A 26,870-nucleotide genomic window follows, 5' to 3' on the forward strand; every position below is an offset into this window, starting at 1 on the left:
AGCAGAGGCCCAGTCTTGGTGGAGGCAGGAGGGAGGCAGTGGACCAGCCCCTCAGACAGGGTGGAGGGAGACAGCCCCTATTTGTGCAGAACCAGAATTCCAGAAAAGAGCGTCTGGAAGCTTCTGTCCCTCTGGCCCAGCCCCAGGCTGCTCACCCTTGCCGGCGGGCTCAACAACGACCTTGTCACTGCTGTTGCCCCGGCCGGCAGAGGTCACGGCCGCCACCCACAGCAGGTACTGCTGCCCTCGGTTCAGATGGGCGATCCGGTAGAAGAGCTGCTCCGGACTCGTCTCATACTCGCTGGGAGCCTGTGGGGCGGAGGCGAAGACGTCCTGAGAACCCAGGCCCTAGGGCCTCCAGCCCCCAGCCCTAACCTTGCCGTGGGGCCCTGGGCTCAGAGGCGCGGGCTCGGGGCAGTGCAAGGGGAGGCACATCCTGCCTCCTGGGCCCTGGACGTGGCCCTGGAGCTGCTGGCCGCTCTGGGGCTGCTGGGTCGGCCTCAGGTGCCACTGATCATCCCTGGCTGGCAGCTGTGGCTCTAAGGCCAGGGGTGTGTGTGTTCTGGTTGCAAGCTGGAGGGAGTGGGGAGAGGGGAATAGAGGAGGGAGGGTCCCAGCGAAAGCTTGAGAAAGGGAGTTTCTGGAAGAAGCTCAATTACCGTGCTTGACTCCCCCAGCCTGTCCGCACGCGAGCCCCCCCAGCCCTAATCACCGCTCCTTCATTCTGCAGGCAGCCGCTGGCCTTCCGGGCGAAGGGGTTAGGCGAGGGGGCGGCGAGGGACGGAAGCTCCCCGGGGAGCACTTTATTAATGGTTATCAGCGCAGAGCCTGGCTATAGCTGTAGGTTCTATAAATCTATAGGCTTTTTTTAACCAAATGACAGTTTTGACAAGTTGCCAACAAAACAATATCAGATCCCAGTGGTTTTACCAGTTGCTTTGATGAAAAGATTATGTTACCGTGGAAACCAGAGGCTCAGATATTGAAATGAATTTGAGCAGGAGCTTTTGATAAGCGCTAGTTTGCAGCCCTCCTGGCAGCCTCTTCCTGGCGCAGGCGGGATGGGCTGGCTTTCATTTTATGTTATTTTTTGGTCGGCTGCAGGGAAGGGGGAGGAGGACGGCACTAGAGCCTCTTTGAAATCAGGGCGGAAGTCTAGGGAGGGGGAGCCCCCGGAACAGATGGGGGGCCCTGAGGCCAGAGGGAGCTAATAATTAGTTATCTCTGCAGTCACAGGATCGTGCCCACATATGTGCACATGCGCACTCAGACACACAGACATGTAGGTGCTTCCATCACATGCGAGGGGCAGACCTCCACACACTCTCAGAGGCCCGTCCTCTGTGGGCCCCCCCCCCCCCCCCCCCCCCCCGTAGGCTGAGGGGCCCCATGACTTACACCAGGAGAAAGTGTTTTTGGCCCCAGGCTGTATGCAGGGAAGTGCTAAGGAGAAGGCACAGGCATTCTGCATTGACGGAGAACTCCCTGGCCAACTCCTCCCCCCTCCCCCATGGAGCTGGCCTTGAAGCCAGGAGGTCCCTGCTGGGGGAAGGTGCAGAGCCACTTGGGCCCTGGTCGTGGGGGGACTGTGTGCATATCTGGAGTTCATGTCCGTGCATGAGGTAGGTGGGTAGTGGCTTTAACACCTGCCTGCCCTTCTCACTAGACATATGACTCCAAGTGTCTCTTAGGGTTCCTGGGCCTGTTTTCTCTGCTGCAAATGAAGAAAGCAATACAGCTCTGCCTGCTCTGTGTGGTTACAGTGTGTGTGTGTGTGTGTGTGTGTGTGTGTGTGTGTGTGTGTGTAGAGAAGTGGTTACAGTGTGTGTGCGTGTGAGTGTGGGGAAGGAAAGGTTTGGCTTCCTCTTGAAGGCATTAGCATCTTACCCAGCACACTTCCTTTTACTCTAGACTCCCCAAGAATCTGCTGAAATACCTTAAAATCACACACAACCATACTCCCAAGTAAAGTTCCAGTGGATCAAAGGTTAAATAAAACAAGTAAGCCCGGCTGGTGTGGCTCAGTGGTTGACCTATGAACCAGGAGGTCGCTGGTTTGATTCCCAGTCAGAGCACATGCCCGGGTTGTGGGCTCAATCCCCAGTAGGGGGAATGCAGGAGGCAGCCGATCAAAATGATTCTCTCCCATCATTGATATTTCTATCTCTCTCTCCCTTTCCCTTCCTCTCTTAAGTCAATACAAAAGAAGAAACTATAGGTTATCTGTCTTTTAATTATAAAAGTAAAGGCAAAATTATAAATGGAAATGGTTTATAAATTTGAATTATATGAAAAGAAAACCTAATATATAAGTTTTTATACCAAAAATAGAATCAAAGGCAAGCAATGAACTGGCAAACACTTTTAACCTGTATAATAAAAAAAATGCTTATTATCCTTAATATGCAAAGAGTATTCACAAATCAATAAGAAAAAACACACATGAGCCATGTAAATAAAAAATGAACAAGGGACATGAATTGACAAAGATGAAAACAACAACAACCCCAGTAAAAACATGTAACAATAATCAACCTAACTAGTAATTAAAGAAAAAAAACCTTAAAGTAGAAAAACTTAAAAAAAATCCAACTGGCAAAGATGAAAAGTATATAATACTTTGGATTAACATGGACACAAGGAACAAGTATGCACTTGTCATGCTAGTGGAAGCACAAATGGGTGAAAACTTTCTGAAGGGTAATTTGCAAATGTCTATGCAAACTTTAAAAATATTCCTACAGAAATTTACTGTAAGAAATAATAAATCATGTGCATAGAGACATTTCTGAAGAATGCTCAATGAAGCATTATTTATAATGGTGAAAATTTGAAAATAGATTAATATAGAATAATGGAAGGACTGGTTAAATAGATTATGTACAAACATGCATTCAAGATCATATTTAAAAAATATTTGATGGTGTTGGAAAGTACCCACTATATTATATAAAAAACCATATGATCTCCCTAATATGGGGAATCTAAGGAACAAAATAAACTGACTAACAAAATAGAACCAGAGGCATGGACACATGGACTAGATGGACAGATGTCAGAGGCAGGGGCGGGGGACTGGATAAAAGCAGGTGAAGACATTAGCCAAAGAGCTAATGGACACAGCCTGTAGGGGCCGCTCAGCGGTAGGCAAAGCGGGGGACGGGAGGGGGCATCTGTAATAGTGTCAACAATACAACAAAAAAGAAAGTAACATTTTTATTTTTATTTAAAAATATTTATATTGATTTCAGGGAGGAAGGGAGAGGAAGAGAGCTAGAAACATTAATGATGAGAGAGAATCAGGGATCAGCTGCTTCCTGCATGCCCCTCACTGGGGATGGAGCCCACAACTCGAGCATGTGCCCTGACTGGGAATGGAACCGTGACCTCCTGGTTCATAGGTCGATGCTCAACCACTGAGCCATGCCAGCCGGGCTTATTTTAATTAAACACATACACACACACACACACACACACACACACACACACACACACCTAAAACCCACAATATATGTACAGATCAAATACCGGAAGGCTGAATACCAAAACATTGCCAATGCTTCTCTTTAGGGAATAAGAGTATAAGTAATTTTTGCTTTCCTTTCTTTTATATTTACAGAATTTTCCACAATAAATTTCATTATTTTGATAATCAGAGAAAAACAACAAATGTTTTAAAGTGCTGGGTAAAATTTCCAACAGGACTCAATGCGGCTCGGCTGTCTCCAGGCGTAACTTGTGGGGAGCCAACACCATATGTAGTTTTCACGTCTGTTCTAGGGTTGCGCACACACACGCTCATACACTTCGACTCACGTGCATCTGTCTCCAACCCACACGCATACCCACCGCTCTGCACGCCACGCACACACAGGCGAGCCCCGCCCCGCGCTCACCCCCCAAGCCCTTTCGGAAATGACTCTGTCATGCAGGTATTTGGAGTTTGGTGGCTAGGTCCCCGGGTCCCTACCCCGAAATGTGGCTGAAGTTCTCCTCAGTGCGTGACACTGTCCGATGGGAAATCTTCCCACGAGAGGAGGTTCCTACACGCTCGGGCCACGAAGAGGCCCAGCCTCAGCAGCAGGAGGAAGGAATGGGGAGCAGCAGCCCTTCTCTGGGTCCGGGGAGCGGGGTCCCCAGCCCGTGGAGGGGGCTCCTCAAGCCCACGCTAATGAGGAGGCTGGGCTCCTGGGTCCCCATCCCTTGGAAAGACTTCGTCAGCCGAAGAGGAAACACCGCCCCAGCAGACACCCGAGCTGGAGCGCCCGGCTGTGTGCTTTTCATGACAGTGATGTTCAGGCACAGTGTGTGGCAGCTCGGACCCAAAGACGAAAAAGATGCTGCCCTTGTCCTCACGGACCCCGCAGACTAGTGCGAGAGACACGCGTGGGCAGCTGACTGCCCTCCAGCCACCCAACGTATGACAGAGGGAGGACGCCTGCAGGAGGCAGCAGCGGGCAGGGGTGTGGTGCTGTGAAAAGGCATTGTGGGTGCCCAGATATGACAAGCTTAGTGTGAGGAGAGCCTGGAGTGTGTGTGTGGAAGGGGGGGGGAGGGGGCAGAAGACATCGGCTGGAAAATTGGCACAACCACCACCCATGGCAGGGTGCTCCCAGCCCACCACCCGCAGGCCCCATGACCCAGCAATTCCGCTCCTAGGGACGCGCCCCACAGGGACCATGAGCACCAGAGACACGCACAGGAACGTCCACGGCAGCACCGTTTGTCTTTGCTCCGAACTGGAAGCTACCCAAATGCCCATCGATGGATAACAGCTTTAACATGTGCGCACAACAGAAACTGCACGGATGTGGGAGTGAACTCTCCGGGGCCACACACAACCAAGTGGGTGAATTTCACAAATTCAAAACGCCATCTAGTAAAAGAAGCCGGACAGACGGCATGGAAAGGCAACACTGATCGGAAGCCAGGACAGCGGTTTCCCTGCCGGGGAGGGTGGGGACCGAGAGGGCACCAGGAGGCTTCTGGGTGCTGTGCTGTCCCATTCCCCGCCCTGGGAGGGGCCTGCCCGGTGTGCCCTGCCCTGGGAGGGGCCTGCCCGGTGTGCCCTGCCCTGGGAGGGGCCTGCCCGGTGTGCCCTGCCCTGGGAGGACCTGTCTGTGTGTGCCCTGCCCTGGGAGGGGCCTGCCCGGTGTGCCCTGCCCTGGGAGGGGCCTGCCCGGTGTGCCCTGCCCTGGGAGGACCTGTCTGTGTGTGCCCTGCCCTGGGAGGGGCCTGCCCGGTGTGCCCTGCCCTGGGAGCGGCCTGCCCGCGTGTGCCCCGCCCTGGGAGCGGCCTGTCCGGTGTGCCCTGCCCTGGGAGCGGCCTGCCCGCGTGTGCCCCGCCCTGGGAGCGGCCTGCCCGGTGTGCCCTGCCCTGGGAGCGGCCTGCCCGTGTGTGCCCTGCCCTGGGAGCGGCCTGCCCGCGTGTGCCCCGCCCTGGGAGCGGCCTGCCCGTGTGTGCCCTGCCTTGGGAGGGGCCTGTCCGTGTGTGCCCTGCCCTGGGAGCGGCCTGCCCGGTGTGCCCTGCCCTGGGAGCGGCCTGCCCGTGTGTGCCCTGCCCTGGGAGCGGCCTGCCCGCGTGTGCCCTGCCCTGGGAGGGGCCTGCCCGCGTGTGCCCTGCCCTGGAAGGGGCCTGCCCGTGTGTGCCCTGCCCTGGGAGGGGCCTGCCCGCGTGTGCCCTGCCCTGGGAGGGGCCTGCCCGCGTGTGCCCTGCCCTGGAAGGGGCCTGCCCGTGTGTGCCCTGCCCTGGGAGCGGCCTGTCCGTGTGTGCCCTGCCCTGGGAGGGGCCTGCCCGCGTGTGCCCTGCCCTGGAAGGGGCCTGTCCGTGTGTGCCCTGCCCTGGGAGGGGCCTGCCCGTGTGTGCCCTGCCCTGGGAGGGGCCTGCCCGCGTGTGCCCTGCCCTGGGAGGGGCCTGTCCGTGTGTGCCCTGCCCTGGGAGGGGCCTGCCCGTGTGTGCCCCGCCCTGGAAGGGGCCTGTCTGTGTGTGTCCTGCCCTGGGAGCGGCCTGCCCGCGTGTGCCCTGCCCTGGAAGGGGCCTGCCCGTGTGTGCCCTGCCCTGGAAGGGGCCTGTCTGTGTGTGCCCTGCCCTGGGAGCGGCCTGCCCGCGTGTGCCCTGCCCTGGAAGGGGCCTGCCCGTGTGTGCCCCGCCCTGGAAGGGGCCTGTCTGTGTGTGTCCTGCCCTGGGATGGGCCTGCCAGCGGTGTTCTTGGTCAGTCAGACCAGAAGGGCCTCAGCCCGGGCCTCCCTCTCGGGCCCGCCTGGTCGTGACCCCTGACTCGAAGGAGCCTCCAGGGCTTGGGAAAACCTTGCCACCCCTGGAGCAGAGGACTGACTCCAGATGGACACTGGGTAAGGCTTCGGCCACGCTCGTGTGACAAGTGCCCATTCCTATCCCTGAATCCGGGTAGAAACACAGACATACACAGACATCCCCAGGGTTTGGCCTGGAAGCCAGCTGACCCACAGGGCACGGTTTTCTTCCTCTCACCCCTTACCCTTCAGCCCTGGGCCCGCTTACCGGCTGGCCAGACCCGGGGCTGGAGCAGAAGATGGTGTACTTGCGGATCACCCCATTCGGCTTGGCAGGGGGCAGCCAGGACACCACCACGCTGCTGGCAGACGAAGGTACGGCTTTGATGCCCGCGGGGGGACCTGGAACTGAGCAGGGAGAAGACGGGGTCAGTTTAGAGAAAGAAGCACAGCCTTTGGGAAAGAATGACATGGTGGGGAGAGTGAGGCAGATCAATCTGGGAGAGCTTCTTGGAGGCGGTGTCCTTGAGCTATGGTTTACAGGGGGAGGTTCCAGCTTGGCAAACTGGTGGGAGAAGAAAGGTGATCATTTTGGGCATGTAACCAAGTCTCTGAGATAAAGGCACTGGGGTGGCCAGCATCAGAGCTGTTTGGCAAGAGCCAAGGATTTAGGGCTCGCAGGGGAGAAATAAAACCCACGAGAAATTCATCTTGATCCCTATGGCCCTAATCTGCTCCCTGCCCCAATGTTCTACTGATTAATAACGTGTATTTAGGCCAAACAAATGCACTGGGCGCTTTGCTTTTCCTGGCCTCTGAGCCACGTGAAGCCAGGGGCTCCAGAGTCTCACGGAGTGGGCCTGCTCCTGAGGGCCAAGGGCTGTGGTCCGCCAGTGGATGCCTGTCTCCTGCCGTGCGCCAGGGCACTGCCTTGGCGGTGCTGGCTAGGCCCTCCCCGTTTTCAGGAGGGAGAGTCTACGTTAGAATCGGCGGGGCTCCGTGCAGGCGGGCGAGCCAGTAGAAGAGCTGCTCCGGACTCGTCTCATACTCGCTGGGAGCACGTCTAAGTGATCTCCATTCACATGGACGCCGACCTCGCCTGCCTGCTCTGGGCCTGCCTGTTCCAGCCCATACTCTCCTTCTCCATTTCTCCCTTGTGTGGTTGTGTGCTTGTCTTCCTCCTGGGAGCTTTCACACACCTTTGCGGATAGCGACAGTATCTCACTCAACTTATTTTACCTCTCCGAGTCTCAGTTTCCCCATCTATACAATGGACATAACAACCACATTAAGGGTTTGTAGGGAGAATTCGTGCTCATTAAAATAAAGCACCTGGCATAGTGCCTGACAACTAGAAGACACTCAATAAATTACAACCATTATTATTTTTGCATTCCCTCTCAGCTTCTAGCAGCTACCTAATTTTTTTTTTTGAATCTAGTAAGTGGTCAACAATTCTAGGTTAAATAGAAGAACTTGATGTAGCATCATCGCCCATACAGGCCATACAGCTCAGAAGCTGGCCTTCGTCCTCGACTCCACCCTTCCCCACGGCTGCGCCCTCCCTCCGCGCCTCGGCCCTCACCGGCACCTCTGCAGTGGGGGAGCACGGGGCTCTGTGGGAGGCCGCTGGGCAGTGTGCTAACTGCACTGTGAGAATCTACCCTTTATCCTTGTGTACTCTTTCTTATCAGTTGTTGAGAGAGGTATGTTGACATCTCCCACTATGATTGTAGATTTGTTTATTCATCCTCTAGTTCTGTCAGTTTTTCCTTTTAAATATATTGAGGTTATGTTATTTGGTTCACACAAATTTGGAACTGTTTTATGTGCCTAGTAAATGGCATCTTTTATCCTAATGAAGTATCCTTTTTTATTTCTAACTAGTGTCCCAGTGCACGGATTCGTGCATATTGAAAGGAAATCAATTGGAAGAAATATTTTAATATTGCTATTTGCCCTTTCTGTTGAATAGAAGTGTCAACCACATTCACGATTAACAATGACAGATCAAAACACACGTGTGCGATTGGCACTAGTGAAAGCTTTATATGTATTGCACATGTGTGAGTCAATTTAGTCTTTTATAATATAGAATCAACTTGCTTAATTAGACCTGCTTTCTGATTTAGCTAAACTTTTTCCAGCCCAGTGAAGCACCCCAACTTCTCTTTCAGGTAATTGTCAGCAACACAGCAGTAAATATCAACACGAAGCAGATTATTATTGTAGATCACGCAGGGAGAACAAAGGGTAAAATATTTAACTGCAGGGGTGTTTGACTATATTCTGTGCAGTGAGAAAACCTGAAGTCATTTTCAAGGTCCACCATTTCTTACTTCTTTTCAGTCAGGTCAAGTTTCTAAACTTTCTAAATCTCCGTTTTCCCACTAATGAAAAGAAAATAGGATTCTACCAAGTCTCCTACCTACTCCAGGACTTCTGTGAGGATCAAATGAGATGGGGCACGTGAAAACGCTTCACAAACATTTGGTTAAAGTATAAAATGTTTGCACCTGGCTATAAAGCAAGTCATGTTCCTGGGATGAAGAAACTCCAAGGAGGCTAGTTGCTAGGGAGAGGAAGCCAGGTGTTGCTATGTGATGTCATTACCCAGCACCCACAGTGACTGTTTTCAGGCTGAGCTGGGTTTTGGAATTGAAATGTGCAACAATGGCATCTACATTGGGAGAGGGCAGCTGGAAGTTCTAAGTCCCTTCCATTGACTGCATTTTGCACCATGGGGTCTTGGCAGCATTGGCTGTGATTTGGTGGGGTGTTGCTCTGGGGTGGTGGCAGGACCTGTGTCCCACTTGGGGGAAGCCAAGTGTTGGTTTGTCGGCACCAGGTCCACCGTGCCATTTATTTTTAAATGGCCAATGCGTGTCATGGCAGCTCCTTTATTGAGCATCTGCCCCCTGCTGATCAGTGTGCATCTTATCTACCAGTCAGATGGACACATAGCCTTTTATATATACAGACTAGAGGCCTGGTGCACAAAATTCATACACTGGGGGGAGGTGGGTTGGGGAGGGGTTCTTCAGACCGGCCTGCACCCTCTCGAAATCCGGGACCCCTCGGGGGATGTCCAACTGCTGGTTTAGGACCGATCCCGATGTGGATCAGGCCTAAACCGGCAGTCGGATATCCCTCTCGCAATCTGGGACTGCTGGCTCCTAACTGCTCACCTGCCTGCCTGATTGCCCCTAACCCCTCTGCCTGCATGCCTGACCACTCCTAACCACTTGCTGGGGGCGGCTGGCTGTGGTGAGGGGCCGTGGTCATTCTGGTAGTTTATTATATGGGATAACTCTTTTTGCCTTATGGCCTACTATGTCTGATATTAATATTCCAGTTTTCTCTTAGACAGTTTTGCATCATATGCCTTTTATTTTTTTATATCTTTCATGTTGAACTGTTCTATACCTTTATGTTTTAGATGTCTCCTATAAACAGCACGTATTTGGGTTTTGTTTCATTGCTAGCCAGTTTGACAGAGTTTATCCTTTAATTGGAGAATTTAGTCAATTTATCTTTAATGCAATTATTTATGTATTTGAGTTTAAATATTTTATCTTACTAAGTATTTTTTATTTGTCCCACTATTTTGCTTTTCTTTCCTTTTGTGCCTTCTTCTGGATTGAGTATCTAAAAATACTCTATTCTCCCACTCTATTAGTTTGGCTATTATATAATTTTTTATATTACTTTTAGTGGTTACTGAACAAATTAAAAAATGAATCTTTAACTTACCAAAGTCTATTATCATTAATTGGCACTTTTCTCAGCCAATGGAAGGGACTTAGAACTTCCAGCTGCCCTCTCTCAATGTATATGCCATTGTTGCACATTTCAATTCTGCATATATTTTAGATCCTCCCTAAGATGATAACATTATCACCATCATCATTTTTATATAGTCAATATTAATTGTATTTAGCCATATATTCACATTCTAATTGCTCTTCTTTCCTTATTGCATCATTAAGCTTCCACCTAGGGTCATTTTCATTCTAGCTAAAGAATGCTCTTTAATATTTTTCTAGGGTAGGTGTGTTGGTGATAAATTCCCTCAGTTTTTGTCTGAAAGTTTCTTTATTTCATTTTAATTTTGAAGATATTTTTTTCATGGTATAAAGCCATAGGCTGATAACTACTTTTCTTTCATACTTTAAATATGCCATTGCATTGTTTTATGGCTTCCATTATTTCTGATAAGTTAGAGGACAATCTAATTGTTATCCCTTTGAAGGTAACTGGTCTTTTTTCCTTCGCCTGCTTTTAAGATATTTCTGTTTGTATTTTTTGTTTAGCAGCTTTATTGTAATGAGCCTAGGTGTGGATTTCTTTACTTTATTGTCTATAGAGTTTGTAGATCTTGCATTTGTGGCTTGATATCTTTCAACAGTTTTGAAAAGTTTTCAGACATTTTATCTTCTGCCCCACTGTCTTTCTCCTCTTCTTTGGGATATCTCCTTGCATCCTCTGTGACCTTTATATTCCAAACTAGAGGCCCAGTGCATGATTTAATCATGCACCTGGTGCACCAGCGGGCTGGCTGTCCGCCGGTGCACCAGGCCTTCCGAAAGCCTCCGGCGCGGCGGAGGCTTTCGAAAGGCCTTGTGCCGGAGCAGACAGTCGGCCAGTTCCCCCGCTTTGGCTTTTGATCGCGGGGGAGCTGGCCGGCTGTCCGCCGGTGCACCAGGCCTTCCGAAAGCCTCCGGCGCAGCCATGACACAGATGCTGAGCTCGCGGCGCCACTGGCGCCGCGAGCTCAGCGTCCTGCTGGCCCAATCAGCTACCCCGGCCACCCTGCGCCTCCTGCTGGCCCAATCGTGGGCGTAGCGGAGTGATGGTAATTTACATATTACCATTTTATTATGTAGGATGTGTTCCATGGGTCAGCAGCAGCATCACCTGGGAGCATGTTAAAAATTCAAAATCTCAGGTTTTACCCTATACCTACTAACACAGAATCTGAATTTTAACATGATCCCTGAGGGACTTGTATGTACAGTCAAGTTTGAAAATCACTGTTCTATGTCTTACTTGCTCTTTTGTTTTCCATTCATTTGTCTTTCTGTGCTCCCATGGCAGAGGTGGAATTGGCCTGTGGAACGATGTGGTGGAACTGGGCAGCATGGATGGAGTGGGCATATTGTCTGCCCACCCGCTCACCATTATTTTTTCCTATTTCTTGCAGATACTCACTTTTTGTGTGTGTGTGTGTGTGTGTGTGTGTGTGTGTGTGTGTCAATCCTCATCTGAGGGTATTTCCTTCTGACCTATCTTCCAGTTCACTAGTTACCTCTTTAACTGTGTCTCATTTATTTTAACTTATGTATTGAGTTTTTTTATTTCAGGTACTAGTACTTTTTGTTTCTATATTTTACATTTGAGAGTTTCCAATTCTCTTAAAATTTAAATCTTATTAAGAAAAATTATTTGAAAGTCCATATTTGATTAAAAAACACACCTATGTTTGGAATCCTGTGGGTCTGTTTCTTTTGTCTATTTTTTTCCTACTGGCTTTTGTTTACATATTCTTATTTATTTTTTTATTGTATGCCAGGCACAGTATTTGCATAATTGTTTGTAAAACTAATTTGAGGTCTCAGGTGATGTAATTTTCCTAAAGAGAGAATTCATGTTTGTTTCTGACAGGTACCTGCAATTTGGGGCACTGGCAACAAAGGGTTGCTTCACTCTAACTTCCTTGACTGAGATGATTTGAAGCTGAGCTGTCTGCTTTTGGCCACTTTTAATCCTGTCCTGCATGGTCTTAACTCAAAGCAAGGGGTTGGCCAGACAGATCTCCACGCCCTGGCAGGCCCTGGCCTCCAGTTTATGTCTTCCTAGTGCTGCTCAGATGCTCAGCAACTGCCTCCAGACTCAGCAAATGTCTCCCAGGGGAAAGCTGTTCCAAATGCCAGGCTTCCCTTCTGGGCTTCCATTCTCCCTTGGACCCTGGCCCAGTAACTCTTCACTCTCCTGCCAGCAATTTGATGCCTTCACGCAGGTGTTTAAAAAACCCTTTTACCCAGACTTTAGAGTGTGCTCAGCAAGAGGGAGCGTGGGTTTGGGTTCTCTGGTCCGCCACTGCTGGCACGGAAGTCCTCTGGCATGCTTCTCTAGGGTCGGCCTCCTCCTCCTCCTCACGGCTGCCGCCCCAGCACACCTGCCAGGTGCCCACGGGTTCTCACAGGCCTCCCTGACACTACTTCTCATTCCTCCCACCTCCATCCTGTCATTAGTGCCCTACACTGCTCCAAAGTTAAAACCTGGACTAGTCAAGACTCTTTCTCAGTTAAAGATCTGAGGGTTGTGGGCTCAATCCCCAGTGGGGGGCGTGCAGGAGGCAGCCAATCAATGATTCTCTCTCATCATTGATGTTTCTACCTCTCTCTCCCTCTCCCTTCCTCTCTGAAATCAATAAAAAAAATTTAAAAAAAGGAAATAATGCCCACCCCATAGGGCTGCTGGGAAGCTCACGTCTCACCTATGGCCGCACAGCACACGCATGCCGAGGTGTGACCACGTTCTGGGTGAGGCCTCATCTGACAGTGGGTTCCTCCAGCCTCGGCCCCCCTGGGGGCACTACTTCCCGAGGGGCACCTGGGCCTACTGCCCACACTCACTCCTTGTCAGCACCGTGGCAACCTTAGCACAACTGCCACGTGCTCGCACTTGACATGTGAGAGGATTTTACAGCTCCCTTGTTTCTTACAACTTGATAACATGTCACTTGTCCCCATTTTATCATGAGGAAGGGAGGTTTGGCACGTTTGAAGGACTTGCCAGTAAGTGACAGGACTGAGCATGCACGTCTGTAGGGTTTGCAGTGCCCCTTGCCCTCTGGGACGCTGCTGCCCGGGGCCTCGCCCTGCCCGTGCAACCCTGTGTGTGGCTCTGCTGCCCGGGGCACCTCTGTGTGTGGCTCTGCTGCCTGGGGCACCTCTGTGTGTGGCTCTGCTGCCCGTGGGCACCTGTGTGTGTGGCTCTGCTGCCCGTGGGCACCTGTGTGTGTGGCTCTGCTGCCCGTGGGCTCCTGTGTGTGTGGCTCTGCTGCCCGTGGGCACCTCTGTGTGTGGCTCTGCTGCCCGTGGGCACCTCTGTGTGTGGCTCTGCTGCCTATGGGCACCTGTGTGTGGCTCTGCTGCCCGTGGGCACCTGTGTGTGTGTGGCTCTGCTGCCTGTGGGCACCTGTGTGTGTGGCTCTGCTGCCTGGGGCACCTCTGTGTGTGGCTCTGCTGCCCGTGGGCACCTGTGTGTGGCTCTGCTGCCCGTGGGCACCTGTGTGTGTTACTCTGCTGCCCGTGGGCACCTCTGTGTGTGGCTCTGCTGCCTATGGGCACCTGTGTGTGTGGCTCTGCTGCCCGTGGGCACCTGTGTGTGTGGCTCTGCTGCCCGTGGGCACCTGTGTGTGTGGCTCTGCTGCCCGTGGGCACCTCTGTGTGTGGCTCTGCTGCCTGTGGGCACCTGTGTGTGTGGCTCTGCTGCCCGTGGGCACCTCTGTGTGTGGCTCTGCTGCCTGTGGGCACCTGTGTGTGTGTGGCTCTGCTGCCTGTGGGCACCTGTGTGTGTGTGGCTCTGCTGCCCGTGGGCTCCTGTGTGTGTGGATCTGCTGCCTGTGGGCACCCCTGTGTGTGGCTCTGCTGCCTGTGGGCACCTGTGTGTGTGGCTCTGCTGCCCGTGGGCTCCTGTGTGTGTGGCTCTGCTGCCCGTGGGCACCTGTGTGTGTGTGGCTCTGCTGCCCGTGGGCTCCTGTGTGTGTGGCTCTGCTGCCTGTGGGCACCTGTGTGTGTGGCTCTGCTGCCCGTGGGCACCTGTGTGTGTGGCTCTGCTGCCCGTGGGCACCTCTGTGTGTGGCTCTGCTGCCTGTGGGCACCTCTGTGTGTGGCTCTGCTGCCCGTGGGCACCTGTGTGTGTGGCTCTGCTGCCCGTGGGCACCTGTGTGTGTGGCTCTGCTGCCCGTGGGCACCTGTGTGTGTGGCTCTGCTGCCCGTGGGCACCTCTGTGTGTGGCTCTGCTGCCCGTGGGCACCTGTGTGTGTGGCTCTGCTGCCCGTGGGCACCTCTGTGTGTGGCTCTGCTGCCCGTGGGCACCTGTGTGTGTGGCTCTGCTGCCCGTGGGCACCTCTGTGTGTGGCTCTGCTGCCCGTGGGCACCTGTGTGTGTGGTTCTGCTGCCCGTGGGCACCTGTGTGTGTGGTTCTGCTGCCCGTGGGCACCTGTGTGTGTGGCTCTGCTGCCCGTGGGCACCTGTTAGTGGCTCTGCTGCCCGTGGGCTCCTGTGTGTGTGGCTCTGAGGCAGCTCCAGACCAGAGGTTGGAAGCAGGAGGGATGGTGCTCCCTGGCCTCTGGGCTCCCTAATGGGCCTCACCTGGGTCAGTCAAACGCTTGCAGGTCCTTTCGGCTCAGGCACTGCATGAGGGTGGAGTTCAGGAAGTCAGGGGCCCAGGGCTCACTCTCAGAGGCTGCCTGTGTGTGCCCTGATCCTGGATGGAGCTGTGAGCACATGCCTGCTCAGGCTCCACACAAGAGCAGGTGGCCCGGGTGGGGGATTGGTGACAGGAAGAGCAGGGCAGGAGGCTGGAAAGTATTTAGTTGCTCAGAGCTGAAGGTGGGGAGGGGCTGATCTGATGGAAAGGGCGGGGTTTGGGAAGGGGGGTGTGGGAGGGGTGTGGGAAGGGCATTACGCTGAGCCCCTGGCTGCTCCGGGAACTTCACCACCACTCCCAGCCTGAGTCCTTTTCCCAACTCCTCCAGTCCCTTCAGCACCTTCTGGCAAACTGGGTAGACCCTAGACTTTGGAGAAACTGAGGCTGAGTGGGAGGGAACCATCGCGCCAGCGCTGTCTCGCATGAGCCAATGCCGCTGAAGACATAGCACCCGGCTCCCAGGGGTAAGAGCCACCTGAGCCGCGGGCTGGGGGAGGTGAGCTTGCAGCTTGGGTCGTGGGCGGACGGACGGACGGACGGACGGACAGACAGAAGGCGGGCCCTTCCCGAGGTCTGTTCTCTGCGGACTGACTCAGCTCCCAGCCTCCCCCACGCCCTCGCTTGTTCCTCTGCCTTGAGTCTTGGCTCCTATTTCAGGTTTCCCTCCATTTCCGCCTCCCCCCGCCCCCCGAAAGGGCTCTGAGACCCTAGCCCCACGGAGACACGTCCCGTCCCTCCCCGAGAGCCCCACCTGACCACCAAGTCCCTAGCCCAAGATGTGTGGTGAGGTTCCAGTTCCCCCTCAGCCCAGCCTTCTGTGTCCAGAGAATCAGGTGAGCATTGCAGGGGCCGGTGCCCTGGGGCGAGGGAGGGGAGCATAGCTGGCTCCCGGCCTAGTGCTGGGGGGAGGGGAGGCTGCTCCTCTCTTTCCTGAGGAGTCGGAGCATCTCACCACCTCTGTGGGCTGCTTCTCCCAAAGCAGGGCCCAGGCCTCCCAGGGACAGAGAGAGGGCGGCTCTGCTTGGGCAGGGCGGGCAGTGGGGCGGGCAGTGGGGTGGGCAGTGGGGTGGGCAGTGGGGCGGGCAGTGGATGGGCAGCAGGCAGTGGGGTGGGCAGTGGGGCGGGCAGTGGGGCGGGCAGTGGGGCGGGCAGTGGATGGGCAGCAGGCAGTGGGGTGGGCAGTGGGGCGGGCAGGGTGGGCAGTGGATGGGCAGCAGGCAGTGGGGTAAGCAGCGGGGTGGGCAGCGGGGTGGGCAGTGGGGTGGGCAGCGGGGTGGGCAGCGGGGTGGGCAGTGGGGCGGGCAGTGGGTGGGCAGTGGGTGGGCAGTGGGGTGGGCAGTGGGTGGGCAGCAGTCAGTGGGGTAAGCAGCAGGGTGGGCAGTGGGGCAGGCAGTGGGTGGGCAGTGGGTGGGCAGTGGGGTGGGCAGTGGGTGGGCAGCAGTCAGTGGGGCGGGCAGTGGGGCGGGCAGCGGGGCGGGCAGCGGGGCGGGCAGCGAGGTGGGCAGCGGGGCGGGCAGCGGGGTGGGCAGTGGGGTGGGCAGTGGGTGGGCAGTGGGTGGGCAGTGGGGTGGGCAGTGGGTGGGCAGCAGTCAGTGGGGCGGGCAGTGGGGCGGGCAGTGGGGCGGGCAGCGGGGCGGGCAGCGAGGTGGGCAGCAGGCAGTGGGGCGGGCAGTGGGGTGGGCAGTGGGGTGGGCAGCGGGGTGGGCAGCGGGGTGGGCAGTGGGGTGGGCAGTGGGGTGGGCAGTGGGGTGGGCAACAGGGCGGCTCAGGGTGCTCTCAGCAGCCGCCCCGGGAGCCTGCCCGGCAGGGGCAGCGAGACACTCACCGTCCTCCTTGGTCTGGATGTGCAGCACGCCGCTGCGCACGCCGTCGCCCGCCTGCGTGAAGGCCAGCACCTGCACGCTGTAGTTGGTGAACTTCTCCAGGCCCCGCAGCTCCACGCGCTCCCGCGTGGTCGTGATGTTCTGCATCTCGCCCCACTCTGCCGAGAGGAGGGAGAAAGCGGCCTCTGCATGCGGCACAGCCGCCCCCAGGACCCGCTGCCACCCTCCGCCGGCCCGGGCGTGTCGGGCCTGCCTCCCGGGGCTCCGGCTTCCACTGCAGGGTGGCATCTGGGGGACCCTCTACCTCAAGGCGCACGGGGCCAGATCTGGGGCACTTTGCAGGCCTCGTCTCTCCCCAAGCGGCCCCTGCAGGGGGAAGGGCAGGTGCTGGCTGGTCTCAGCCCCAGCCGACCTTGCACTGAATCCAACTCAGTGCTCTCCCTTCACAGCGCTCCCTTCTCCCCATCTCACAAGGGACATTGGCCGGCTGTCCAATCCTCTCTGGGCGAAGGACCAGGGTGGCTCGGGGCTGGAGGGGAGCCTAGGCCAGGCGGGCAGTCAGCAGCCGTTCCTCCCTGCTGCCCCGTGCCTGCGGCTCTCAGATGTCGCTAGGCACTGTGGCCACCTGGGGTGACAGGTGACAGGCTGCGGCTGCATGGACTGCTCCTGGGCCAGCCCCCTGACTCTCAATAGCCGGGCCTTCCTCCCACCGGGAGGGCCCATCCCCGGCTCTGCGGGGCCCGGGCCTCCGAAGAGAGCTCAGGGCCGGGGTCCCCTGGGAGGGCCAGGGGCTTAGAAGGAGGGACAGAGCCAGGCTCTGGAGCTGACAGCCCCGCTGGGTCCCCTGGGCTTGTAGAAAGACAGGCCCAGACACCGGCCGAGGACAGGTTGTGTTGAAGCCGAGCGCCTGCAGACCATCCCCAGCCGCTGCAGGGTCCAGAGGGCGAGGATGCCCAGCCCGAAAGGATCGGGTCCATTCAGGGGAACCTGGGAGGCCTTGGCAGCCGAACCCCCCTTTCTCAGGAGGCCAGAAACCAGGGCAGGCCTTCCCGGATGGAGTCCAGGAAGCGGGCAGTGCAGCCCTCACCCAGGTGGCCCTCGGGATTAGGGTCCGTGCCCCCTCCCCTGAGGGCTGAGCTGGGGAAGCCTGCAGGCTCCGACTAGAGAAGCAGGTTCTGGAAAGCAGGGGCTGCCCGTTTCCTGACTGGGCACCGCCGTGAGGCCGTCTCACAGCGTAAGAAGCGGGGACACCTTGGGGGCAAACCCTGAGCTCCAGGCCCCTGAGTTTGGAGGAGACAGTGGAGGGAGTGGGGCCAGCTGTCTGGCAGAGCAGAATCTGGTGGGGGAGGGGAGGGAGCTGCCCGAGAGGTGGCCGTGAGGGCGTCCCAGGTCCTCCAGGAAGGAACGAGGCACCGGGGCCGGTGGCAGAAGGGTCAGCATTTGGGGAGCAAACTCACTGCGGCCCTCTGTGACCCCCGCAGAGCATCCCCAGAGTTAGGGACGCTGGTCTTCTGGGGCACGATGCAGACTTCCTGCTCGCCACCAGTCTGTGCCCACCGTGTGTTTGTGGGGCCACACGAGCCCGTGTGGACCAGTGCATCCCAGGGGAAGGAAGGCGCCCAGGGCTGGGACACTGCCTTGGTTTTCCTGCCCCGGCTCCACATGGGCTCTTGTCTAACCTTGTCCAGGTGCCGCCCAGCTCCTGGGCACATGCATGCTCACTGCAGACCCGCCTCTTCCTCTTGCCCCTTCAGCCCCGGATGGGGAGGGCTTCCAGCTGGTGCTACTCTTGGGTACCCCCTTCCCTGCACCCCCTCTTCCCCAACCCCCCAAAAGCAGTGCCTTCATTAAACTCTCTTCAATTGCCCCATCTAAGTGAGCCAACTGTCCCCCTGCTGGCACCATAGAGGCCTCATATCAACACATGACATTAGAGAAGCAAATATGCCCCCATCACCCCTCAGGTCATTCCCAAACATACTCCGTCTAGGAGCCGCTGGTGTCTCCTCCCCACAACTTACCCCCTCCCCCCAAAGGTGACCCTGGTGCCTGGCTGTGGCCCCGGATCATCGTGGGGAAGAGGGGGCTGCACTCCCCTTTGGCATCGGGGGGGGGGGGGAGATGCTCAGCTCTCACTGGGCATGAGCGCAGAGCCCACCCCCGCCCTCTCACCCGGAGACCCGGCCAGCGCTCCCGCAGACTCACCCCCATCAATGTACAGTGACCAGAAGATGACCCGATAGCCTTTGAGGACGCCATTGAGAGTGCTTCGTGGGGGCTCGGACCAGGAGATGACAGCCACGTCGGAAGTGATGGACAAGGCCCGGACATTCTCAGGGGGCTGGCTGGGCACTGCACGGGCAAGGGGAGAACCGGAGGGCTGGTCAGGGAGGCAGAGCCCACGCCCGGGCCGGCTGCCCAGCCCGAGGAGGAGCGTCAGGTGAGGGAGGGAGGGACCTCTTGACTGACGGAGCCGGTTTGGGCCGGGAAGTGAGCCACGCCTCCTCCCTGGTGACTGGGTAAACAGAGGTCTTTATGCGCCTGGATCCTTGGTCTTTGGGGGCCCTGTCCCTGGTTCTGGGTAAATGCCAGGGAAAGAAGGCGCGGAACTCTGGCATGAGCCCCCTGGACTTCAGCAGTGGGCACCGCAGCCCGGGGAGTCCACCTCTGCTAGATGTGCAGCCGGAGGCTCCGCGCCGGCCCGGGAGGGATCTGCAATCGATGCCTTGCCTCATGGCTGCCAGCTGGTCAGTGTCACCTGGCCAGGGCGCCTGAGCCAAGGCCTGGCCTAGAGACCCTGTGTCCTCCTGCTAAGCTGAAGGAAAGGGATGGAAGGAAGGAGGATTTCAACCAGTCCTGGTGAGAGGGAAAAGAGTTTCTACAGACGCCGTTGCGACCCCCGGACCATTGCGCCTCTGTCCCTGACCCTGCACCGGAACACCCCACGTGCCTTGGATGACTGAGGGAAAAACACTCTCGGAGGCCAACGTGGGTGGTCCGCCCGCCTTCGACCCTCTCCCTGGGCGAGCTACCGGCGAGCCGAACCTGAGACCCACTCCGCGTTGGCCCTGTGCAGCTCGCCCTTCTCGGATGACGGAGGCGCCACCGTGGCTAGGGAGAACGTGGGGGCACTCCCTGCTGGCCTCTGGGAGGCCGGAGGGCAAAGGGAGGGCCCGTCTGCTTCGCTTTCCGTGGAGGAAGGAGGCGCAGGCTGATGGAAGGTAATTAGATCCCGTTGCCCCACAAGAGGCAACTCTAATTTTTATGAGCATTTAAATGCTAATACATCATCCTAACGACCCTCTTTGAGAATGATTATTGTTTCATATTACTTAGGTGTAAAAATATAAGCACCATGTAATTAGGGACCCAGTGTAATAAACTAATACAGATCGCCCGTTGGAACACAATGAAGGTAATATAATTACGGGAAAGACACCATTGCTGGAGCAGGGGCCCTTGAATACCCCAGGAGGAGCACTAACAGTGCCAGGAACGATCCGGATCTGACAGGCTAACGAGGGCCTTAATTAAGTATGAAAAACTGCTGAGCAAACGCTCCAGAAACTTTCTTCCCTCTCCTCCTTGGTTTGGAAAACGACTCCACAGCCCATGCTGATCTCTCCCAGGCGCCCCACTCCCCAAAGCAGGGGAGGCGGTGCCCCATGAGGCCGAGGTGCGCCTGGCCTGGCTGATTCCTGCATGGACCTGGGTGGACGGGCGCTTCGTGTCTGGTCAGGCAGGCTGGTGGGGGCTCCGGACACGCATCCTGCCTCCACACCAGTCGGTCCTGCATCCGGCTTTGCTCCAGAACAAGAGGGTAACCAGAGGGTGTGGAGGAAAGAGTGCAGGGAGAGAGATGGGTGAGGGCCAGGCGAGGGAGGAAGAGAACGTGGAGGAGAAGCGCGGAGGGGAGTGTGCAGAAAGGTGCTCAGACAGGCCACAGGACTAGCGGGCCGAGCATCAGCAAGGGGTGCAGAGAGCGCCGATGGACTGAGAAGCCTGGGGTGCTCACAGACCCAGCAGCTCTCAAGGAGCCAATGGGCCTGAGGAGATGGAGGGATCGGGGAGCCTGTGTGGACCACAGGCCATGATGGGGCCAGGAGTGGGGGAGGGGCCCGTGCCCTGTCTGGCAGCCCCGGCTCTGCCTGTGGCTGGGACCTGCTCCCTCTGTTCACCGGCGCCCTCACCGTCCTCCAGGGTGGTGGCATTGATCTCGCTGGACGAGGGCCCCGTGCCGGCCCTGTTGAAGGCCTGGACCACCACCCCGTACTGCGCAAACTTCTTGAGGTTGTCCAGGGTGTAGACCTCGCTGTCCCCGGTGGCCTTCATCTCCACGATGCTGTACTGCCCGTTGCTGCCAGGGCTGTTCTCCCTGTAGCCGATCTGGTAGCCCCGGATCACGCCGTTCTGCAGCTCCTTCTTGGGCGCCTGCGAGTACAGCGTGGGGGAGGGGAGACAGACACAGTGACACTCTGAGACGACACTCTTAAAGCCACGCCAGACCCTGTCACTCCTCCGCTCCCACCCTTCCAAGGACCCGTGTCACTCAGGGTGAGAGCGAAGTCCTTGCAAGGGTTACACAACCCCATGGATCTGACCCCATGACCTCTTGGACCCACCTCCTCTCCCCCGTGCCTGCCCCGCGCCAGCACTGACAGCACCTGACCCTCTATAGAGTGTGCTGGTGGGCTTGGCTCTGTGTCCATATCAGCACGCAAGCGCCAGGAGGATGGGGATGTTGTCTGTTTTGTCTCCTGCTGTTCTCTCAGCGTCTAGAATGGTGCCTGGCCTGCAGTAGGCCCTCCACACACATTTGTTGAATGAATGAATGGTGAATGAATGAGTGAATGAATGAATGAATGAATAAGGACATTGTTTGGCATGGGCTCAGGGCCTTGGGAGAAAGGGAACAGCAGACAAAAAGGAACCAGATGGAGAAGGAGGTGAGCAATGAGTCTGAATAAAAAGAAGGAGTCTGAAGATTCCACTCCACACCCACCAGCTGGCTATTCTAAAAAATTGGCAAATAACAATTGTCAGTGAGGACGTAGAGAAGTTAGAGCCCTTGTGCACTGTGATGGGAATGTGAAATGGTGCAGCCACTGTGGGAAACAGCTTGGTGTTTCCTCAAACAGTTAAACACAGAATTGCCATCGGTCCGGCAATTCCACGTCGGGGTATGTACCCAGGGGGATGGAAAGCAGGCACTCGAACAGATGTCTGTGCGCCCATGCTCACAGCAACAATTCTCAACAGCCAAAGCTGGGAGCAGCCTCCGTGTCCATCGAAGGTGAACGGGTAAATATGTGGGGTGCCCACACACCGGATTATTAGCCTTAAGGGAAGGACCTGCTGATACACGCTGCAACAGGGATGGATCTTGAGAATATTACGCTAAGTGAGCTGAGCCAAACACGGAAGGTCAGATCTTGTGTGGAAGTACTTCTACGAGGCCCTGAGACTAGACAATTCACAGACAGAGTAGAATGGAGGCTGTGAGGAGCGGGGGTGGGTGGACAGGGAGTCACTGTGATGGGCATGGAGAGGGGGAAATTCTGCACATGAACAGTGGTGATGGCTGCATAGCACTGTGAACATACTTAGTGCTGCTGAGCTACACACACCAACGTGGTTGACATGGGAAGCTGTATGCATATAAAATGGTGTACATAGCATACAAGGGAAAGAAGTCCTGGCTTTCACGTGAGTCCAGCCCCTCTTGGAGCAGCAGCTTCCTTCGACCTTCTGGCCAAGGGGCAGCTCCATTGGAGGGACAGAGATGGGCCAGGCCTCGCGGGGGGAGGGGTGTCTTAGAGCTCTGGTGGTGGGCAGGAGTGAAGGCCTGACCCCAGGCGGCCAGCCGAATGGAGAAAACCCCACTGGCACCAGTCTGGGGAGTGGAAAGCATACTCTCACCCCAAGTTTGAGCGCACACACACACACACACACACACACACACACACACGGTCCCGATATATCGTCTCCAGAACCATGAACACACATCCAGACCCTGCGAAACAAGCACCCACACCTGTCGCCGGCCAGATGCATTGAGACCCACAGAGAAACTGATGGAAGGAGAGGACCTGCCCTCTACCAGCTGCGGGGCAGTGTTACAGAACTCACCAGGCGGCCAGGCACACACAGGAGTGCTGGAGATAGAGGAAAAAGCCATTTGTTTCCAGATGTTTCGCATGCACTAGCACAATGACTCAGGGGAGCCTGTTTCTCTCCAAATCCTGAGCCCCAATATGGAGGAAGCTCTCCCTTTAGCCCCTTTGGTTTCTTTGTCCCCAAATATGGATCAGATTTCCGGACCTTTGGTGGGCTCTGCACAAAGCCCCGTGTGTTGGGATGGGGGCCGTGAGACCACACCTAAAGGCCTGGCCTGGCGCCGGCGCTGACAACCCCTCGGGGGGTTGTGTGTTGTTCATGGTTTAGGCCTCTGTGAAATGGGAGCATTTAGGTAAACAGGTCTTGCAAGACCAGATTGTGGAGAAAGGGGCAGTGACTTAATTATAGGCATCAGGAATGCACATTAGGTTACGGCAGAGATTCAGATTGCTAGCCCCCCCCAAATGGCTTATTTTCCCCAACAGCAGCACCCTCCCTGGTGCGTACAGAAACAGCTTGAGTCAGGGGTTTGAAGACAACGAGGTAAATTTAGAAGCCCCGCGTTCTATTGTGCGAAAAGCAGCGTGCTCAAAAACAACTTAGTAAAACTAGTTAGTGAAACAGCTTCATGGTTTTGTTTTTTTTTAAATTCAGCGAATGTTTTAAATGAACTGCATTTTAAAGCTCACTGTTAGCTCAGCAAAATGAGGTTTTAAATTTAACGTAATTGTTTTGAACTCACGAAATAGGTGTGTTCACGATACACACCTGTACACAGCACCATGCAGCCTTCATCACACCAACATAGACTGGTAGAGGCCCTGGACAGGCAGCCACGCATACCCTGCTACATGCCCCCTTCTTCCCTCCTCTCTTTCCTTCTCTCTCTTTCTCCTCCCACTTACCCATCCCCCAAACAGGCACACTCAAGATTTAAATCAATCTTAACAATATTTCTCTGAAGCATTAAGAAGCCAATAGGGCTGATTGCAAATTTATGTCATAAAGCTGTGGCAATTCATCTCATGGAAAGAGTCTTAAAATGAAGTGACTTATCTTTCAAGTGAATCTTTATTTTTCAGTAATCTGTTTCATGGTGTTAAAAAAAATCCCCTGAAAAGTCAGCCCAAAATTTATTGATGGGCTGGCTCGTTCTGAAGTTCGAACTTTCTAATCAATTTTATTTTCCATTATGGGACTTTGGAGAAGTAAATCTGATTCTAAATTTTTATCGACCTCTAGGTCAGAGCTCTGTAACCGAATATCCAGTGTCCGTGTTTTACATACTTGCTCATTCCTGTCCCACCTCCCGGCTTCCTCAGGGTGCTCCCAGAAAGTGGGTCCAGAGCCAGGAGGCAGATGAGACTTGGGGATTACACTCCGGCCCCCCAGTTTCTGAGGAAAGGCCTGGAGCCTGATCTGCATCTGGAGGGGAACCATGGCTCCAGTCATCCACATGGTGGACTGGTCTCCAGGAAACCCCACGTCTGTCTTGGTCATTTCTCTAGGGAGGGAAGGGACCAGGCTCTGCTGCAGTGTGTGTGTGTGTGTGTGTGTGTGTGTGTGTGTGTGTGTGTTTGTGTGTGCGCGCATGCGTGGAAAACATCACTAGGCTCTTCTGAATCTCTCCCATTCTTAAGTCTACCATTTTTTAGAAAGATATTGTTATTGATTTCAGAAAGGAAGGGAGAGGAAGAGAGATAGAAACATCAATGATGAGAGAGAGTCATTGATCGGCTGCCTCCTGCACATCCCCTACTGGGGATTGAGCCCCCAACCCGGGCATGTGCCCTGATGGGAATCGAACAGCAACCTCTTGGTTCATAGGCCAATGCCCAACCACTGAACCACACCAGCCTGGCAAGTCTACAGTTTTAAAAGGCCCAGGAGCAAGACTAAAGCATCCGGGCTTTCCCCATTAGGAGTTAGCGTCAGAGAATCACCTTGAACATTTGACCCGGGTGTAGATGAGGCAATGCCCCAAGCCCCCTGTTGAGATGGGGGCGCTCCAGGAAGCAGAGCATGGGTGGGCGTGAGGAAGCACTCTGCTCCCCACTCCACGCACGGCGTTCGGTGGGGAGACTGGGCCGGGCCTCCAGACTGTGGGCAGGTCCCGCACCTGTCTCTGTGCCCCTCTGACGGACGGAGACAGAGTACCTCTGTCCTCTCTACTCCACAGAAACAGCCGCCGAAGTCCGTGTGAGGAGGCACTTGGGCGCTGGAACATGCGGTGCAGGGGAAGCCATCGCACTGCTAGCCCTTTGGCGCCGCGGCAGGGATATGGCCCAGGCTGAGCTGCCCAGGAAAGCACTTCTTGGTCCCGTAAACCGTTATTCTGATCTGTTCTCTGCCCCACTGTTGAGTCTCCTCTACGGTTTTCCTTAAGTGACAGATTCTTCAGACACTCACTAGATTTTATAACGCTCTGTCCCTTAGAAATGGCTGCAGCACATGCGGACCTGTTTTCTCTACAGCTCTCCTGCCCCCAAGGGTAAGGAGGGCAGTATTTTCATCCTGTTTCCAGCGGAGGAAACTGAGGCCTGGCAGGACCAAGCCCCTTGTCCCCAGCCTCACTGTGAGAAGACAGGGGATGGCATCAACCTACCGCCCAGCTCCGATCACAGGGCCGAGAGAGGGGGAGGCTCTGTCCTGCCATTGCCCATCATCCACAGCCCTCCCCCTGAGCGTTCACAAAATGAAACCCAACTCCTGACTTTTTACAACATGTGGGGTGTGGAGGACAGTCCAGTGTGGTGGAAAGCCATCTCCCCTACGTGGCGCTGCCAAGTTCTTCATGCCATCCCATGCACAGGCCTCCATCGGAGAGAAGGGTGGAGAAGGAAGTGGGGATTGGTGGGGAACTCGCTCTGGTATCCTCTCTCTTCCTTCCAGTCTCCCTGGCCTTGCCAGTAAACAGGCATGGGTAAGCCCTAGCTGGTGTGGCTCAGTGGATAGAGTGTCGGCCTGTGGACTGAAGGGTCCCAGTTGGATTCTGGTATCTCGGTTGTGGGTTCCCTGGTCTGGTCAGGGTGCATGCAGAAGGCAACCGATCGATGTGTCTCTCACACATCGATGTTTCTCTCTGTCTCTCCCTCTCCTTTCCACTCTCTTTTAAAAAAAAACAATGGAAAAATATCCTTGGGTGAGGATTAACAAAACTAACAAACAAACAAACAAACGAACAAACAGCCGGCATGGGCATGGTCAGAGACCACAACCAGCCAGCCTGCTGGGCTTCCCTCCGGGACTGCGGGGAGGAGGCCAGGAGGCATTCCAGGGAGATACCTCCAACCCCACTTACCTTCCAGGTCACCTGGATGCTCTGTGAGGTCACTGGCTGCAAGGTGACGTCCACGGGGGGCCCATCAGGGGCTGGCGGGGAGGAAGAAGAGCGATATTACAAGTCTCCGAGGAAGAGTCCTGTGTTCCCATTGCTGTCCCCTGAGCTGGGGACTGCTGGGCAGGAAGGACACGCTCACTGACAAGAGCAGAGGACCTGCCTGTGAGTCCCCCTGAAACGATCCTGGGGTTTATGTTTCCTCCTTATTCTCCGTAACTTTTCCCATGTTTGATAGTACGAAGTGTGGGCAAGGGTGTGTCGTGGCAAGAACTCTTATACTCGTATGCACGTCTGATGACCCTCTAATTCTACAACTGCTCGTGTTCCCTAGAGAAATGCACGAACCGTGTGCAAGTACCCAAGTGCTCGCCCTCCAGCTGTAAGCAGCAGATGTCCAGCTGCAGGGCAATGGGCAGACGGACTGCGCTACAGCCCTCGGATGGGATGCCACCCAGGGCTGAAAAGGCACGCATGCTATGGCTGTACTAAAAACAGGAAGCTCGTGCACATTTTAGATAAAACAAGGAAGGAAAAAGAATATATAAACTACGACTTCATGAACACATGCTATTGGAAAACAGGCAGAACTAAACTATATAGTGTGTGTGTACAGACATTGTGGTGACAACACAGGAAAGAAGCAAGGACATGAAGACACTGGTTACTCAGCAGGAGGGGGGAGTTATGGCTGGGAAGGGGCATGGGGAGAACCTCTGGCGTGCTGGTAACGATAACGCGTGTTGGCCATCTTAGTTCTTACCTTACTATTATTGGTAAAACTGCACATATCTATATCATCTATATCTATATCTATATCTATATCTATATCTATATCTATATCTATATCTATATCTATATCTATATCTATATCTATATATTTCTCTCTCTCTCTCTCTATCT

General features: G+C 55.3%; 1 protein-coding gene across 1 annotated transcript in view; it reads right to left on the reverse strand.

Annotated features, from left to right (window-relative positions):
- Positions 1-26,870, reverse strand: part of DSCAML1 (DS cell adhesion molecule like 1) — a gene marked incomplete at its 3' end in the record, with an annotated part of 336,958 nt that overhangs the window by 12,237 nt on the left and 297,851 nt on the right. Inside the window, exons 16-21 of the mRNA XM_079788952.1 lie at positions 25,932-26,002; positions 20,704-20,944; positions 18,719-18,865; positions 16,516-16,671; positions 6,520-6,659; positions 156-309 (exon numbers count right to left, since the gene is read on the reverse strand). Coding sequence (XP_079645078.1) covers positions 156-309; positions 6,520-6,659; positions 16,516-16,671; positions 18,719-18,865; positions 20,704-20,944; positions 25,932-26,002 — 909 coding nt within the window. The remainder of the gene's footprint in view (positions 1-155; positions 310-6,519; positions 6,660-16,515; positions 16,672-18,718; positions 18,866-20,703; positions 20,945-25,931; positions 26,003-26,870) is intronic.

Source organism: Cnephaeus nilssonii (genome assembly GCF_951640355.1).
Source record: "Cnephaeus nilssonii genome assembly, chromosome: 13".
NCBI lineage: Eukaryota > Metazoa > Chordata > Mammalia > Chiroptera > Vespertilionidae > Cnephaeus > Cnephaeus nilssonii.